We start from the raw sequence: 18,390 nt of genomic DNA, 5'->3' as shown, positions 1-18,390 counted from the left end.
ATCATGGTGCCAGTACATCAATATGATGTCATAAATTTCTAAGTGTTTTTGTATGTTTGTACTGTATTTGCACAAAGCGAAACTAGCTTGAGTATTTGGGTTGTATATAATTCAATCTAATCCTTGTGCATCAATAAACCATTAACTACACCTGAGCAGACCCTATAAATGTCTCAGTGTCACTGGGAGACTGTGTGGGAACTTCGAGGTGGCATTGCCCAGTTCCTTTATTTCTTGCATATTTTCTGGCTTAGCAAGTCTTCAAGCATGCTAAGACTGATATCCTCAATGTCCTAGAAGGATAATTTACCAATACAATGCAGCTTACTATTCCTCCTTAGCATCCCTTTAACCACTGAAGTCGAAATCTTGACCATCGTGTGCATCATTAAGAAAACAGTTGCATTACCGAAACCACAGTCTCCAAAATCATCTGTTCTGCTGAAGCTGAGAGTGTCTGTCGACAAACCCTAACAAGTTATCTGTGACATGGATATGAGCACTAGTATATTGACTGGATGTAATAAAGGTGCACTACCTTGCACAGAGCTTTAGCTTTGGCTTGCAGGCTGTGTGAGATGGTTCCACCAAGAGATCGAAGTTGTCCGTATTAGCCGGTGCAGGAATGTTGAACTTTGCAGTGGCCTGCAAGGGTTTTAAAATGCAACAGTGAAGTGACACATCAAGACAGCCATGGCTACATGTTTTATTACTTCTGCTGTCCGTTTGAGAACAGGCTGGATGTATAGTGATGAGAACAAGCGGCACCTGTCTACACTTCTGCAGGATGGCAAATGACACCAGATAACTTTCAGGACTGAAAGAACAAGTCCACAGGTCAAACACACACCTGAAAGTTTATTTCTAGATCACAAAGAACATAAGTACCAGCTTGCAAGTGCATTTTGTGTTTTATTTGGCACCATTTGCAAGCAATGAAAAAAAAAGTAGCCTGACGGTAGAGTTTAACCTGGATTTTATGCATGTCAGTGGGAGCAAAGTGAGAGCACCATTATACTGCAATGTTGACTTACACAGTGCCCATTGAGTTCACCAGTTTGATGAATATTCAAATGGGCAATGGCATATCACCTAATTTTTGCAAAGGATCTGCAAGATACTGACTTTTTCTTATCTTCAAGGAGGATTTACACAATGCTTTACAATCTAATCTTTGTCTCATTGACGACTAAGCTTATTTTTATTCCTCTCTTCTTTTCAACTACACCTGCTTTGTTTAATACCAGTTTCAACTGTTTTGGTAACAATAGAGGAAGACATGCCCTCCTATAGAATTACTGCACAGGGTATGAGTAGTAAATATAAATACACAAGTGCTCAGGCAAGAAACTAAAGGCAGTAGCATCACGTCACAGCCGCTCAAAATTATTTTAATTATATTAGCTGAGGTATACTACAATGATAAGGTTGATGTGTTGTGCTTTTGTTTATCCTTATTCCATTTATTTTGTAAACAGCCTTAACCTTTTGCACAATGTTTCTGTAGTGTGGCAAAATTTTATTTTTCCCTTTTTCCCAGCAGTGGTAACAGTGAATGTGCCTGAAGCTGCATAGTGGACTATGAAACACACCATAGGGGGGCGGCTTCGTTTTAATTTCAACTGTGTGGATTTTAGTAAGGTCAATCTAAATCTAAGTACACAAACGTTTTTGCATTCCACTTCCTGTTATAGCTCATCTCTGTACATAATGTTAATATCACATGGGCAAAACAATGATGCCAAGTTTTTAAAGCTGTTGCTCGAATGACGACAATTCGGACAGTTCAAAATGTCAAAAATCGTGTAATTCCATGCTTGATACAGGAACTCGGTGTGCACACAAGCATCAACGTCTGTAAATACATATTTGTGCCTGAAACAAAGCCTTCTCCCCTTCTCTCTGACTCGTGCCGATGGCCGATGGTGCCAGAATGATAGCAACGCACTTGCACAAATAACCAAGCACCGACAGCATCCATTTCCTCCCTCTCCTCGGCGAGAGTATTCGCACGAAGCTATATGAAGCACTCCTCACCAAAGAGCTGGAGTCTTCCCCTTCGCCCTTAGTTATGAGCTGCTTGTTGAGCTGACCACTCTTTACGTAGCAATGTAATGAAACATTTTGTTGCTTGTTATGTCGTCTCGTCCCTGCTTGCACCCTCCCTGCGGATCAATCTGATCAGGCTCCAGGCTGCTGAGCCAGCGCTACCCGAGGGACTTATGTGCCCCTTTGCAACACCCAATGAAAATTGATTTTTCATAACGGGGAAGCGAATCTATGACCTTATGCTCACCAGCAGAATACCATAGTCTCTGAGCCACTGTGGCAGGTCTGCTCAAGAACAGTGGACAAGAACTGCAGACACATATGAGTAGTATCCTTACAGCTTACTATAAGTATGTGATGTGAGCAAGATGAACTGGCATTTAAAGCCGCTTTCCAGTGTACTTTGGCAAGCTTTCAAGATGTTGAAGAGGAGGAAGTTGTGGGTCTCGCACTACCAGAAGGAACAAAGAAAAGAGGGCACCAGAAGTGGAATGCTTACATATTTCATGCGTTGGATGTCTAAAACATGGCTCTGCAGAAGCTTATAATCAGTTATCATGAAAATGGTCCTAAATTACACTAACAGAGTCACGAGTGTAGTCATGTGCAGTAGGTGCCCAAAGCAATACAGTAAACAATAGTAAAAAATGAGTGACTGGTACCAATATATGCTGACTTAGGAAGAGTGAGTGCCCTGAAGACATCACAGGACTTCACAGGTAAGTGCATGGAGACCTCAGTCTGCTAAAAGGTTGCACGCAACACAGAGCTCAGTTAAAGGATATCGCTGCGACTACGAAACTGTCATGTCAGATGCTAAGTAAAACTCCAGTCTCTTTCTATAAGGGTCTACTATTTTACCACGTGGTACAAGATGCTCCATGAGAAACTAAAGGGGCCCTGAACCACTCTTTAGCGAAGTGGAGAAAGGCATTTGAAGTGAAAATAGGTTATTTCAGAAATACTTTGCCGCAAAAAGTACTTCAATGCGTTTAGCAGAAGAGAAGTGATTGGCAATCAAACACGGCCTCCGCTGTGCTCCCGTTCCTTCTTCAATGCCTTGCACTGCGAAGGCTATGGCGCAGTGGGGCATACCCACAACGCTCCACCTCCTAAATGTCACTGCAGCACGTAGCTCAAATTTCATTTTGGATGTTAACGTAGACGCCACGACTTCCGCCTTTGGTGCCTGCGACACGCTAAGCATAACCCAAATGCGGCTGTCCTCAGTGAGTCGCAGTACGCTTAGCTAGTGGGCTGATGCCGGTACCCTGCGGCGGCCGCAGTATCTACGCCATGTAGCCGACCACAGCTTGATGTCAGCTATCAGCCAATAGTACCTGTCCAAGGAAATGACGAAACAGTGTGTCTACAAGAGAGTGAGGACAGGGCCTTCTGTTGAAAACAGAGTGTGAGAGAAAGGTGATTTCGGAACTCGTTTGTGAGCTCCATGCACTGCACACGACAGCAAACCTTGGCAGAGATGTTCACAGCAGCGTATGTTACCCGCGGACTATGTTGTTTCATCAAGCCCGAAGGGTGGTTCGGGGCCCCTTTAAAGATAAACACGAAAAAGTATGTTCTAGGGGAGAATGTATGTTTAAAGTTTCAAATACAAATAGAATATTAAACACTAACAATTTATATTTGCATTCAAAACGGAACTATTCGGTATTTCCGAATAATCGAAACTAATAAAATATTTTGCAAACGACCAACTGCTAAAGTCTTGTTATGGTTGTCTGCCTACTATACAAACTACCACAAATTATGAGAAGTGAGCCAACAACAAAAGCAATACACAAACAAAATGAGTAATGCAAGCTTTGTTTTTGATTTCATGGCAGAAGCCTACATGACAACATGCAATTTTTCCTCGTAGTCTGTCATTTTGGTGCTTTTGGCAATACAGTCAAATGGCAGTTTTATCTTTTACACTACAACCACTAATGTTTTCATTTCAATGGGCCCTTTTACATGATAAAGTGAAAGTGGGCGAGTTGGTGATTCAATATCAGCACAAAAGACGAGGACAGCACAAAAGACGAGGACAGAAGAAAGAACACAACACAGGCGCTCTTGTGTCCTTTCTTCTGTCCTCGTCTTTTGCGGTGTGCAAACATGTCCCTTTTACATGTGTTTATGGCACACAAGTCCTTCAGCAGCTTTTTTTTTTCCACAATTCCCGTTTTTTTTTTGGCAACCATTTATTTAGTGTTTTTGCACAGCTTGTCATACGACAGTCATTAATTCCTGGAAAGCTTGTTTGTAACCAGGCTTTAAAGACGTTGATAGGCTATCTGCTCAGTTTTTTTATTGACAATTAGTGATTTTGTGTTTAAAACTGATTTGGTGTCCCCGATAGTTAGCCGCCTTTATTGCACTAGTCAGTGCAGGTGTGGTACCTAATTCTATCAAAATAAATATTCCTGTTGTAAATATATATGCATCTGCATTTGACTATTCGAAATTTAATTCAATATTTTATACATACTATTCATATTCGATTCATATTATTCGCAGTATGTACCCTTTATGATACTTTGAAGAATGTCATCTTAATTGTTGTTCATAAAAAAGGCACATAAAATGTCAGAAGATTACTGGCAGTGAACTGTGACAACACTGGCATGCTGCATGAAATGAGTAGTCACGTACCACATGCATGTATCCTATTTGAAGCCTCTGAGTACGTCTGTGATTGCACTTCGTAATTTAGTTTACAATACGCTTTAAAAGGTGCAGTTAATTAATTTTATCCCACTTTAACATCCAATATGCATGTGCTATTTTGGCCAGTGTTTTGACGTAAGTGCAGTGGTCACACTTCACGAGTCAGGGAAGAAAACTTTTTTCCCACTTTTCATTTCTCACCTTCTCACGAAACGTAAAATGTTGTTTACTTTGGCTGTGTGACAACTGCATTTAGATTTCTACTAATGAAATGAGTACCAACACTTTTACCTGCTTTTTCAGTAATTATACTAAATTACAATGACCCCCATTTGTAGCATGCATGCTGGAGCAGCATTCTGGTTATATATAATTTACCTAAAATTACAATAAATTTCTTACCGTAGTCAATGAGAAATAGTATCTCTACGTGAAAAATAATTGCTCTTGTGAGAAGCTGACTTTGTAATATTGTGTAAGCTGGTCTACTAAAACATCAAATTTATGAGCCCCTGTCCACTTGTTTCGGAAAAATATACCTACATGCCAGTCATCCATAACAGACTGCTAATAAATGATCTGGTACTTGAAGGATCTTTCATACCTACACTTACACCTCACTTTAACAGAACAAGTTAAGACAAACTACTAATGGGTATGATGAAGTAATCATGATTTCCCTTCAATTTTACATAGAGGCATATGTGTTCAAAATCATTTTAAGAAAGTAAAGATTTCCTAGAAGCACGCATATATAATCTGCTTTAGACCAGAACGAAAACTTACTGATTATTTTGTGCCAAGGGCAAGATTTGGTAGTGCATATCACTCCTTAAAGTTTCTCTGATCTGGCAATTCAAAACTTTCATGAGCTGTCAACCACACAGTAAAACATGCAGCTTTTTCATAGCCTTTGCAGACCTTCAGCAGTGCATGGTAAGCTGTTGCATAGGGTTCGTTAATTCATCCCCCCCTCCCCCACCATCACCACCTGGTGTGCAATGCTGGTGATGAGGGCAGACAAGTTATAACAAAGTAGTACTTACAAATAAGTAATTCTTATTCCCCCTTCAACAATGGCAATGTCTTACAGTATCAGTATTAAAAGCTTCCTTTTTCAGTGTGAAGTCAATCTCATGCATTCCAGGAGCCTGCAGAAATCCTTCCGCATTGTGGACTTACATAGAACTTGTTTTAATAAATCATTTGTTTAAACCTAGCCAGGCTTTGAGTTGTTGCATCATGAGGTCATAGCAGCACAAACTAAAACACATACACAAAGAAAGAGACACACAGGGATAAATGCTGATTTATGTGGCCTTGTGCTGCCATACGTTAGCCTCCTGGAGATGATAGAGTGACTCTGCTGCAAAAGCAGTGGTCCATGGACCATGAAGCATTTTTCTTCAACAACAAAACTTACTTTCTGACGGACACTGCAACGGGTCCTTCAGTAGCAATCTGCTAGCCAGTAATAAATGGCGATAAATGGTGTTTGATTTCTTTTTGTTCCAGTTTGTTTCTTGCCCATTTGCATTTAAATCTGTATCATATAAAGTCAAGCAGTTTTTCAACCAACCAACCTCTTTGCACATTAAGAGTCAATCATTTTAATGTTTGGAAATTATAACTCAGCAGATGTGTTCATCTAGAATATCAATTTTACAGAGCCTCAGCAGAACACCAGTAGCTCATATTCATGACTATCCCGATATCTGTGAAATCCTGATGGCTAATATTTGTGCCGGTCATAATTAGCACCCTATACAAACAATGGTGCTGCCTGACAACAGTATGAAGATCTACGCATAAAAACCTTTCCAGAGCATACATTGTGCTCAAGTATGCAGGTGTCGGTATTGATGCAAAGTTTTGTTTCACACCTGGAGATACATGTATAAAAATAGGCACATTCTATTTGGTAAAAATGGTATTTTATGAGAGACTGGGTCAATTAAATTATTGTTTAGTGCACTGAGCATAAGGAAATAGTAGTTTCAGGTCTGCATGAACTACACAAGCGAGGAAGTCTACTGACCTGCGCAAAGGCACAGCCCTTTCCAGTGATATTGAGTTCAAGAGTTGTGGGTAGTACAGGAATGGGCATCTCCTGAAGCAGCATCGCATTAGCTGGCTCTACATGAAGGCTCCTGGGCTCCATGTGTTGAGATGATACTGTCAGTGTCAAACGGGCATCTGGTAGTATGACCATCTTGGCATATTTCGCCAAAGCTTGCATTGCTATAACAGTGTCCTACAAGAGAGAGAGAGAGAAGCAGCTTTGTTACAGACAGTAGTCATGACTTTATGCAAGGGCACAGACATATTGAAAAGGGATATAAATGCACACAAACAAACAAGCTCACAGGTAGTGTCGCAATGATAAAACTGAACCAAAGGAAAGAGTATGGCAAGGATAAACTTACTAAACTATCTGCATCTTATTTGTTTAAAATCCTTCTCTCAGTTACACACCCACACAATCTGTTTTGATGAGTTTTCAACATCTTTGCCACATCATGTGCCCCTTTTTTCCTGAGCCTTACAACTTTGCGAACATAATTGAAAGTGTTTTGTCAATGTACTTTTCAAAGTCAGCCTAACCTCGCATTTCCTTTAACTTTAATCATTGTTGCCTATTTGCCAATGAGCAAACAGATCTCGGCAAAAAGGCTGAAAGAGAGAGAGAAAGCTCGTTATTGAAAAGCAGAGTGTCTAGCAAAGTGGTTTCACAATATAGTTAAAAGGATGAAAAGAAAAGTTGCAGCCCGTTTGAACCCTCTACTAGTGAATAGCATGAAATTCAAGAAGACAACTGCTTTACAAGCCTGTTCAGTTTGGCGAGTTTAGCCAGGGAAAGCCGCTACTCAACTTTTATCCGTCCACATCGCCATTTCATCACCATTACCCATAAGTCATATAACCAACTGTACCAGATTGTAAAAATATTGAGCAAGGAAGTGCACACCAGTGCTCAAATCTTTATGAAGAAACATCAGATAATTATCAACTGAGAGTAAAGCTGCAAAAACAAATCCGTTTCGTAAGTTAAGTTGTTAGAACACTTTGGCATACCATAATTCGCAATCCGCTACCATGATTCTATTTAATGAAACTATTTATTAAGGTAATCGCAAATAGAATCGAACACTTTAGACTTCTGTCAAGCAAAGGACCAGGCAGCATTCCGTAAAAGCTACTCAACAATAGACCATATTCACACTATCAATCAGGTGATAGAGAAATGTGTGGAATATAACCAACCCTTATATATAGCTTTCATTGATTACGAGAAAGCGTTTGATTCTGTCGAAACCTCAGCTGTCATGGAGGCATTACGAAATCAGGGTGTAGACGAGCCGTATGTAAAAATACTGAAAGATATCTATAGCGGTTCCACAGCCACCATAGTCCTCCATAAAGAAAGCAACAAAATCCCAATAAAGAACGGCGTCAGGCAGGGAGATACGATCTCTCCAATGCTATTCACAGCGTGGTTACAGGAGGTATTCAGAGACCTGGATCGGGAAGAATTGGGGATAAAATTTAATGGAGAATACCTCAGTAACTTGTGATTCGCTGATGATATTGCCTTGCTTAGTAACTCAGGGGACCAATTGCAATGCATGCTCACTGACCTGGAGAGGCAAAGCAGAAGAGTGGGTCTAAAAATTAATCCGCAGAAAACTAAAGTAATGTTTAAGAGTCTTGGAAGAGAACAGCAATTTAGAATAGGTAGCGAGGCACTGGAAGTGGTAAGGGAATACATCTACTTAGGGCAGGTAGTGACGGTGGATCCGAACCATGAGACGGAAATAATCAGAAGAATAAGAATGGGCTGGGGTGCGTTTGGCAGGCATTCTCAGATCATGAACAGCAGGTTGCCATTATCCCTCAAGAGAAAAATGTATAATAGCTGTGTCTTACCAGTGCTCACCTACGGGGCAGAAACCTGGAGGCTTACGAAAGGGGTTCTACTTAAATTGAGGACGACGCAACGAGCTATGGAAAGAAGAATGATGGGTGTAACGTTAAGGGATAAGAAAAGAGCAGATTGGGCGAGGGAACAAACGCGAGTTAATGACGTTTTAGTTGAAATCAAGAAAAAGAAATGGGCATGGGCAGGACATGTAATGAGGAGGGAAGATAACCGATGGTCATTAAGGGTTACGGACTGGATCCCAAGGGAAGGGAAGCGTAGCAGGGGGCGGCAGAAAGTTAGGTGGGCGGATGAGATTAAGAAGTTTGCAGGCATGGCATGGCCACAATTAGTACATGACCGGGGTTGTTGGAGAAGTATGGGAGAGTCCTTTGCCCTGCAGTGGGCGTAACCAGGCCGATAATGATGATGATGATGATGACGACGACGACGAAAACCATGGTTCATGGCCCCAAGAGCTGTGCATGTGTGCACTGATGCTATCCTGCCAGCAGAAATTATGGTACAGGGTCGCACATTGAACTTGAACAACACATTCCCCCTCCTACCACTGTTTTCTGTTTTGTGCTGAAGCAGTTCAAGCATGGTGCAGCTTTGTGGCATTGGAGAGCTTACTGCTGTGACATCACATGAAAAGGTGATATTTGTGTGTTTCAGGGCAAATAATAAAAACTGAACCAAATGTTAAAAAAGCTGCTTCGCTGAAGGAAACCATATGCTTTTGGGGAGGAGAAGGGTCATGCTTTACGAAGCTCAAGGTTTACAGGGCAAGTTAAATTCTCTTTAATTAACAATGGTGAAAAAAATGTCACATTAGAAAGGTATTTGCCATTAAAGAAAATTACCTGCGTGGAAATAAATCCCCCCTTGTTGTTTCTCAGCTTGAGTAGCCACTGCACTGCAGGCAGGGCTAAAGGAACACCTGCTTCCTTGTGCAGCGTCAGGCAGGAAAGGATGGCATAGCCGCTCGTTTCTACTGCCACGGCTGAAGATACGTTGCGACTCCAGTGCAGTGTACCATCTTCAAAGGAAAGAACAGTGGACACAATTAAATGAAATGAAAAAGAATTTACGGTTTTTGTGTGCCAAAACTACAATATGATCACTAGGCACACTGTAGTCGGGGGCTCCAAATTAATTTTGACAACCCGCGCTATTTAATCTGCACCCAATACCCAATACATAAGTGTTTTTACATGTCACCCACACCAAACGCAGCCACCGGGGCTAGGACTGAACCTGCATCCTTGAGCTCAGCAGCATAGCTACTGGAATACCGTAGTGGGTCACAACTTAAGGGTCCAATTTAAGATGTAAAACAGGAACACAACCAAATTATAATCATCTTCTTCATCATCATTACCCTCAGCCTGTTTTAAGTCTGGTGGAGGACAAGGGCTTCATCCAGCAATCTTCAATCACCCGTGCCCTGCGTCAGCCGAATCCATCTTATGCCTACAAATTTCCCAGCATCATTACATCATCAAATACTAAACTACCCCCAACTCTGTTTCCGTTCCATTGCCACCCACTCTGTTATTCCAGTATGCCACCAGTTCCCTGTTCTAAACATTACATGACCTGCCTAACTCCACTCTTTAGCCTTAATCTCAACAATCATGTGTGCTATCTATGCTTACTTTCTAATATACACCACCATCTTCCTATGGGTGGCAACAAGTGTACCATAACTGCATTAGCTGTTAGAGGTTGTACCCCTCGCTAGGAACATGACATTTGGCGATCACTGTCAATATTGCAAAGTGCTCAGTAAAGAAAATTGGTGTGACAAGGTTCGCACACAGGTGAACTAGTGTCACAAGGTTCACGCAGATTAATCACAAGGTCATCACAAGGACACTATAATGTCATCAATAGATTTACTACAATATACATAAGGATGGAAATGGTCCGACGAGAGATGTAGCAGCTGTTGCAGTGACTGCACTGTGGATTTAAGGTTTACACCTTTAACATATCTAGTGATTCATGCTATGCTTCAGTTCTATTCCAAACAGTTACATGAAACTCCCAAGCCAGTTTTGTGCACTTTGCAGTGAAATGTGTACATTTATAAAGGTTGCCATAAAAGAACACATGAAGGCACCATACTCTGCCTATGCTGCTCCTTTTTACAGAACAATGTTAGCATTTCTAGTCCCGGTGCTTATCACACTGAAAGAGTCCATGTGCCTCATATAATTTCTGTGTACGCCTCTGACATGATGCTGCTGTCTAATGCACAAGACGAAACAGTACTAGAGACTCCACCGACACTGCAGAAATGCTGTCAATAAATTAACCCTATCATGTTGAAGGATTTTGCAGTACAGCACTACAGGATCCTGCATGTACAGTACTTCAAGTAAGAACCGGACAAAAAAAGAAAATTATATTCCGTACCCCATACATAGAACTTTCAGCAGAATTAGCACTTTCAAAACTTGCATGAATTCCGGTGTACTTATGCACAGCCTATAGGTTCTCCAAGGAATGTGAGGATCTCCCAATAGTCGGGTATTAATGCACTCACCTGCTTCCAATTCACCTTTGCTCCAGAGTAAGTGAAAAGTTTGCTGTGCGTTGCGATGACCTAAAAGGGCCAAGGCATATGCATGAAGTGCCAATGAGTAGCTGTCCTGCTCTTGGGCAGTTTCTTCGACAAGGCAGTGAGCAGCCGCATCTTGTACAGGCATTGATAGTGTTGTATTGGTTTCAAGCAGCGAGATCAACACATAGGCTGTCAGTGGTGAGAGTGATGTTCCCTGAATGCCACCCTGCAACAGAGAGTCACATTATTGCGATTTTAGGGAGGATTGCTACCAACTGTGCACTGTATGAAGCGTTTTACCTTGTAGCTGATTCAGACTAACTACTATTTTTTTTCCTATAGTTAATGAAGAATTTCAACTTCAGAATGTGCAAACAAAATGACATTTTTGCTTGTTCAATTAGCATTTAGCATTGACATTTAGCAGTGTTGACTATGCTTGCACAAAATGCTGCAAGCAATGGCTAAGTAGACATATGTGCTACCTTATCATCGCCTATACTAAAGGCACTGATATGTGCGCTAGATTTGTTAACTCTGCAAGAATGCATGCATGAATGAATGAATGAATGAATGAATGAATGAATGAATGAATGAATGAATGAATGAATGAATGAATGAATAAATAAATAAATAATGATAAAATAGGTTTCGTATATTGTTTGTACAATACGAACCTTGAGTTGAGAATTCAACACACGGCCAACTGATGGGAAGCAGCCAGTGTCGTATTGGTGACTAAGCAACCATTGTGTACTCAAACTCAGCTCGGTTTCATCGAGGGGAACATACTGGCGAGCTTTTCCAAAGGTTCGGACAACAAATGCAGTCAGCCACAAGCTTGGCTCTGGATCTGCACTGCCGAAAGCGCTGTAGCCATGGCTTGGGTGCCTGTAGTTGAGCTGCTGCTCGTAGCCTGGGAGAAAAAAATAAAAAATAAATAAAAGCAAGCAGCTGAACACATTGCAGCAATGTACACAGATGTGATGCATGTTAACATGTGCCACCAATGCCAACGGCTGCTGCAGCTTGTTGTTGCACAATGTGAACAGCACATGCATCATTATCACTTGACATTTTTCCACCTCATTGCTTGATCATAACAGCTTCCTGAACCTCTCATGGAGTGAAAACTGTACTGCACATCTTGACTTTTTGATAAAGAAGGCAAGGGTGCTGAATGAGATGCGAATAGGGCTGAGGGGTTTTGAGACATGGACTGAAACCTGACAGACTGGCCCCAAGCACAACAAATACAGCTGTTTTGTTGCAAAAAAGAATGCTTGTGGTGGTAGAATACCCCAGAACACCGCATGATGCAACCGGATACCCGCTGGCATTATTATAATGTATGACATCCCATCTCACCCACACCTCATTTCCAACCCAATAGAAAGCCTTCATCAAGAGAGAGAAAATGCTGTTCACAATTTGATGAAAAAACAAAAACAAAGTTATCTATGACAAGAAATTTATGCCAGCAAAGCTCGAAGTTGGTGACCTAGCCCTGTACGAGGCACCATGGCATCCTAACAGACGAAAGTTAAGCGCCATTAAGGAGGGTCCGCATTGCATTCTCCAGAAAGCTTCTGCCATCAACTACGAGGTCAACTCAGTTGTTACCACGCCTATAAAGATCTATAAATGTGATGGACAGTTTTTATATGCGCTATCAAACATTTCCGTTGACATTACGCTATTAGCAAGGTCACTGCACTGTCTGAAATGACGACTGAACTTTAACTATTTGTCAGATTTGACAATTTTTGCCAGATTGGGGAGTCTGGAAAAATAAAACTTCAAGTGAAGCTATTGTAGAAGTTAGCCTCTAGTGCTCTTAGCAGTTCTTCAATAAAACGACGCAAAATGTAAGCATTGGTTGACTCAGCAACATAATATTTAAATGAAAGCAGCAGTGATGCCAAAGAAACTTCTTTCTGGTTGTCTAATTTTCCTACACAACATCTATGTAGTTTTAATGATTTCTCAAACAATGGTAAACGCTCATTAGTGTGTGTTCTTTGGATAATTGCACTCTGCTATCAAGTGCAACTTAATTTTTCTCACCGTGGGTTGTTTTTAACTATCTGTGTTTCGAAAGCATACATACAAATGATTACGAGCAATCCTTCCCATTCTGTGGGGTTTTCACTCACATAAGAGCAAGCAGTCAATTTTAGACCAACCTTCGATTGAGGCTTGACTAGCAGCCTAATCTCTTACATTTTAAACACTGCCTCTGAAATTGCATTAATGCATTACTGTACAATAATGTGTGACACTTCATACTACCGTACAGCCCTGCGCAGCTGATTGAACACAATAATAAAGTATGAGGAGGCTTCTTCCTGCTCCCTGACCAGACAACCATTGCTTCGCGAGCCTAAAGAATGCAGTAAGAAACGAAGCAGGTGTCTGCTGCAATGAGTAAAAAAGAATGCTCCCTGTACAATAGAAATTTACCCATTTTCACATTAGTGAAACTGCTGCTTTCCTGCATAGCATGGGCATCACTATGGCCAGTATTGGTGCCAACATATTTTTTTTTATCGATCTCGCTTACAAAAGTTGGATACTAGGAGCTGGGGGCCTATTTTGTATATTTCAGGTTTTCTTTATCCTCAGCACTTATAGTAAAAAAAAAAAAGCAAATTATTATTTTCACTGGTGTTCCTTGAGGTGTTTCTTTGGAGTTTCACACAAGAACGGGCAAAAACTATCTGAGCAATTATTACTGCTTTACATCCCTTCAGAACAGCAGTGATAAGGCTATAATTTTATGTATCACAGCATACACTGCAACTGCTAGATCTTGAAATAAAATGTTAAAACATAAAAGCACTGAAAGTTAGCACATTTCTAGCGGTAACGAAAGAGTTAACCGCACCATGTCACACCTTGGCCGACAGACTGACATTGTACATGATAGCAGACTATGGAGATATTATTTGCCTTATGAACTCGCACTCTCCATGGGGGAAGAGGGAAACGTAATGCTCCATTAGTAGATTAGGGTAGAAAGAGGAATACGACAATAAAAGGAAATAGTGTTGGTGTCACCATGTTGCCTTCTGGCCTCTTTCCTCACATGAATGCAAAATGAAATGCATTTCTACTATCACCCACGCACGAGAAACGAAAAGCTGCAACCCCCGCACAGGATGTCTAGCCGCCTAAGCCATGACCATAGCATCGCATGCATCAACTGTCGCACCTTAGCTCTAAAGTCATCATTTTTTCCGGACGCGATGGCACTATGGAATGGCCTGCCAAATACCATCGCATCATGCACTAACCGCAAATCATTCCGGGATAAACTAAACGACCATTTTTCACGAGGGCAAAAGGTTCCTGTCATATTCAATTCAGCACTCTGAACTGCTGATTATTTTTATTTTTACTTGTTTTCCGTGTGACGCCTTTTTCACTGTATTTTTCTCGTGTAATAATTGAGTGTTTCATATATATATCTATATTTTTTTTTCTCTCGTGTTTCAATCCCATGAATTTTACTTTGCATTGTATACGCGTGACAAGAACATTTAACTGTTACATACTCTTTTTTTTTGTTATTGTTCTCTTTTGTCAAGTTATTCTTTCTCTTTGACCTTCATTTTGCTCCCCCCTTATGTAATGCCTTCGGGCCCTTAAGGGAAAAAATAAATGAAATGAAATGCTGAAATTTTGTTTGCATTCAGGCATTAGCATGCCCCACAATTTTTCATCCTCTCCCAGGTCCCTCCATCACCTTTCTGCCCCACCTGTGACAATGTTCCTCCGGAGCTTGGCCTCTAAGGGGTGGCTGAAGTGTCCTGACGAGATCAAGTAGTCAAGCACCACAACATTCGTGGCCAAGATGGCCAGGTTCTGCTCTCCACAGGCGGTGGGTAGCTTAACGATGGACTCTAGACCAGACGCCAGGACAGGGCTTAGAATGTCACCTGCAAAAAAGAAAAAGAAAAGGGGCGACATAAACATATGGTTTCTGTTTAATTGTTGGCCACCTTATGTCGGATTCACAACAAGTTTCAGGTTTTGTAGGCAATGCTGCAGAAGCTAAGTGACTTTTCAGATGACCTACATTAAAGGGTCTGAGACACATTAGGATAAAAAATATAAAAACATTGCCTGATTAAAAGTAGCACGAACTGGATATGTTATAGCTTTAGTAAACAAAGCAGTTATCACATAGAGGGCATTGCAGGTTTCAACCACTTAACAATGAGATGCACAGAGTAATACACATTTATGACTGTACTATATTTGCACAGCTTCAACAGCACTGAATGCTAAACATGAAATTGAGTATTGCATTGGTGAGATGCCCACATGGCCAGATAATATGCCCTAACCTCCCAACCTTGTTGACACGTCAAATCAGCCAATATTAAAGAGAATGCGTGCATGACGCGCAACTGCCTCGTCATGAACTTGTGCCATGCAGTGAACAACAAGACCAATGTATCCCATATCGTAGAAGTTGTTGGAGCGCTGGGTCCAAGAAAATGAAAGTTCATCACTGCCGATAAAGCTAACTTCAAATCAAAAGATGCTGTGGATGCTTCCCCGTAGGACCCCCAGAACGCTCAGCAAAATTTCAAATTGAGTTGTGAAGTGAGAATGAAACTGACCTTTTTTTGTGACTTGCATGCTCCGAAAGCTTCTGCAGTCAGCTGTACATATTTCTCAATTTTAAGCTTCTTTTTTTTTCCTGAAGTGCTGTATGCCAACTTCCACCTATAATTTTTACCTCATCCAGTTATGGCTCATAGGGGTATGCAATGGACCTACTGGCAAATGCATGAGTACGCTCCATCATGCTTTATTAACAATTGATGAATTTCACATTCAAACCATGCTTTTGAAGATGTCGCATATATCGTATTTTTGCAAAAGGCTTTCTTGCCTTACCCTTAAAACCACTTTAGCTTTCTTATTTTGTTAATTGACAGGTAAAGTATTTCTATATCAAAATCACTTATCAACATATTTAATAATACAGAATGCTTCTATTTCAGGCCCCACCTGCTGGAAATTTGTATTTTTCTCACAGATACACGTACAAAGATAATACAAGCAAAGACAATGCAAGCTTTGGATGCATAGGAAAGCTCAGACTGCTGGTAAAAACTTTCACCATGATGAAGCAGTTTTGGCTGCACAATAAATTGTGCTAGATATCTGATATCTAACCAATATTGCAAAATAAAAATGAAAAAGTGAGACAAACACACTTGAATGTCTTGCAGCAATGTTTAGACTATACGAAGAAAAAGTGCCTTTTTGATGTTAGAAAGCAAAATTTAAGAAAACTGAATCTAGTAGGTAGCTTTTTCTACCTCTTCATATAAACTACATTGGCTGCAGTGATCACAATGTCAAAAGAAGGACACTCAAGCATAACCATGGTTTCTCAAACTACTGCAACCTTACTAACTATGTATTTCACTGCCTTGTCAAAATTTTGGTTCAAATTTTTTTATATGTAGAGGAAGCAAGGCATAGGAGAATTTTGCTGGCAAAGTATTAGGACTAACATTTTTTTTTAAAAGGTTTCTCCCACATCTTCCCATATTCCCGTAATACTTATCATGCCATAAGTGCTTTGCCACATTCCTAACTTAAGATCAGTGTGCATAAAACACAACTTAAGAAGTAACTTAACTTGGAAGAAGCAGCCTAAATATAGGCAGAACGCCTTTGGCACCTTCTCAACTCTTCACTTACAACCACAATTGTAGCTTAAAAATGTTCTGAGCTGAAAACTTGGCACAATAAGTAAAATGCATTGGGCACTACAGGGTAAAAAGAAGATAAGATTGACCACTCTGCGCACAAGGTGACTAGAGTCACATAATGCTTGAGAAGAACGTGTGACGATCCCCATGGATGCTTGAGGAACATTATATAAGTCTGTATCACATGTCTATACAGAACCAAACCTTCTGCAACTGCAGAAGTAATACTGTAAAAGGCATGCTTAAAGTCTCAAATAGGTCGGTTCTTACCTGACACTGTAAACACACCCTTAGAAGAGCCATGAATGGCATTGCCAGGAAGCTTCAGGATGAAACTATGATTTTTTGTACTGTTTGTAGCAGCTGGAAAATGTTAATTGTAAGTTTTAAATGCATATATATATATTATACAATGACGGCCTATCTAAAAAAACATAGAAACCAGCCATGCATTGCTGGCAATGATGGACTGCACCACACCATCGCACGAAAATTAATTTTCGTGCGATGGTGTGGTCAGCATAAAGGAGACACAAGCACAATGCACAGAGTGGAGCCAGTGCAGCATCCAGGAACATGTGTCAGATATAGTGAAAAGTATAGAAGTACTAAGCCCAGATATAGTGAAGCACTTGAAAAGAGTGAAACAGACTTTGGGTAGTTAGACCCCAAAGACTTCTGAAGAGTGCGGGAACTTCCTTATGCTGCCTTGCTGTCTTTGATGTTATGAGCTGCTTTGATTTGCATACATCGCAGATGGCTGTTTTTAATGTTCTTCAGTTTTTATTTATTTAGATGGAAAAAACTGTGGCAGCTCTGTGATACAAAAATATAAATTTATCTGAGGCATTTAAATGCAATTCACTGATTGCTTGGGCAGATTTTTAACATATGGATTTACATTGTGGTTAAAAATATAACTTAAGCATAAGGGTTTAACATAAAAGATACCACTTAGCACAGTGCTGGGTGCAAATAACAAGCATCGAGGCCAGCAAGTAACTTGCCTTTTAGGCACACATATTCAGAGACTGACTTTTCTCTTGCTGTTCCTTCTGCCTGAAATGAGAAAAGTATTTATGTAGTGTGAGTAAAGTCAATGAAAAAAACTGCAGTCATCTATGAATCATTTTACATTGGCGGACATGCACAACATTTGCGACTACCAAACTTATTTTAAAATTTATGATGATAGGCAACAGCCATCTGATAAACAAGCTGTTCCTTACTGTCTATCAGCGTGTATGCACAAATGCAAACATACAATACACACACAGTGCAGAAAAATGGGAAAGCGAAATGGAATGTCCCGTCTACAGGCACGGATTCAGGATATCAACCAGAAGGCGATGGAGGCTCATTGTAAGAAACAGGAAACCAGGGGGGGGGGGGGGGGGGGGGTTACTCAGTGAATGCTCAAATATTTGAGTGCAAAAGTG

The 18,390-nt window shown here is 40.7% G+C and overlaps 1 protein-coding gene across 3 annotated transcripts in view; it reads right to left on the bottom strand.

Moving 5' to 3' along the window:
• LOC142572491 (ovostatin-like) overlaps positions 1 to 18,390 on the bottom strand; it is a 289,668-nt gene that overhangs the window by 224,679 nt on the left and 46,599 nt on the right. For all 3 annotated transcript variants that reach the window (XM_075681648.1, XM_075681647.1, XM_075681649.1), the window contains 8 exons: positions 17,959 to 18,010; positions 17,222 to 17,314; positions 14,975 to 15,154; positions 11,891 to 12,129; positions 11,196 to 11,439; positions 9,508 to 9,683; positions 6,761 to 6,976; positions 539 to 645 (listed from right to left, as the gene is read on the bottom strand). In XM_075681648.1, the coding sequence (XP_075537763.1) occupies positions 539 to 645; positions 6,761 to 6,976; positions 9,508 to 9,683; positions 11,196 to 11,439; positions 11,891 to 12,129; positions 14,975 to 15,154; positions 17,222 to 17,314; positions 17,959 to 18,010 (1,307 nt within the window). The remainder of the gene's footprint in view (positions 1 to 538; positions 646 to 6,760; positions 6,977 to 9,507; positions 9,684 to 11,195; positions 11,440 to 11,890; positions 12,130 to 14,974; positions 15,155 to 17,221; positions 17,315 to 17,958; positions 18,011 to 18,390) is intronic.

The sequence above is a fragment of the Dermacentor variabilis genome, chromosome 2, assembly GCF_050947875.1.
Source record: "Dermacentor variabilis isolate Ectoservices chromosome 2, ASM5094787v1, whole genome shotgun sequence".
Classification (NCBI taxonomy): domain Eukaryota; kingdom Metazoa; phylum Arthropoda; class Arachnida; order Ixodida; family Ixodidae; genus Dermacentor; species Dermacentor variabilis.
This window is presented reverse-complemented; position numbering and strand designations above follow the sequence as displayed.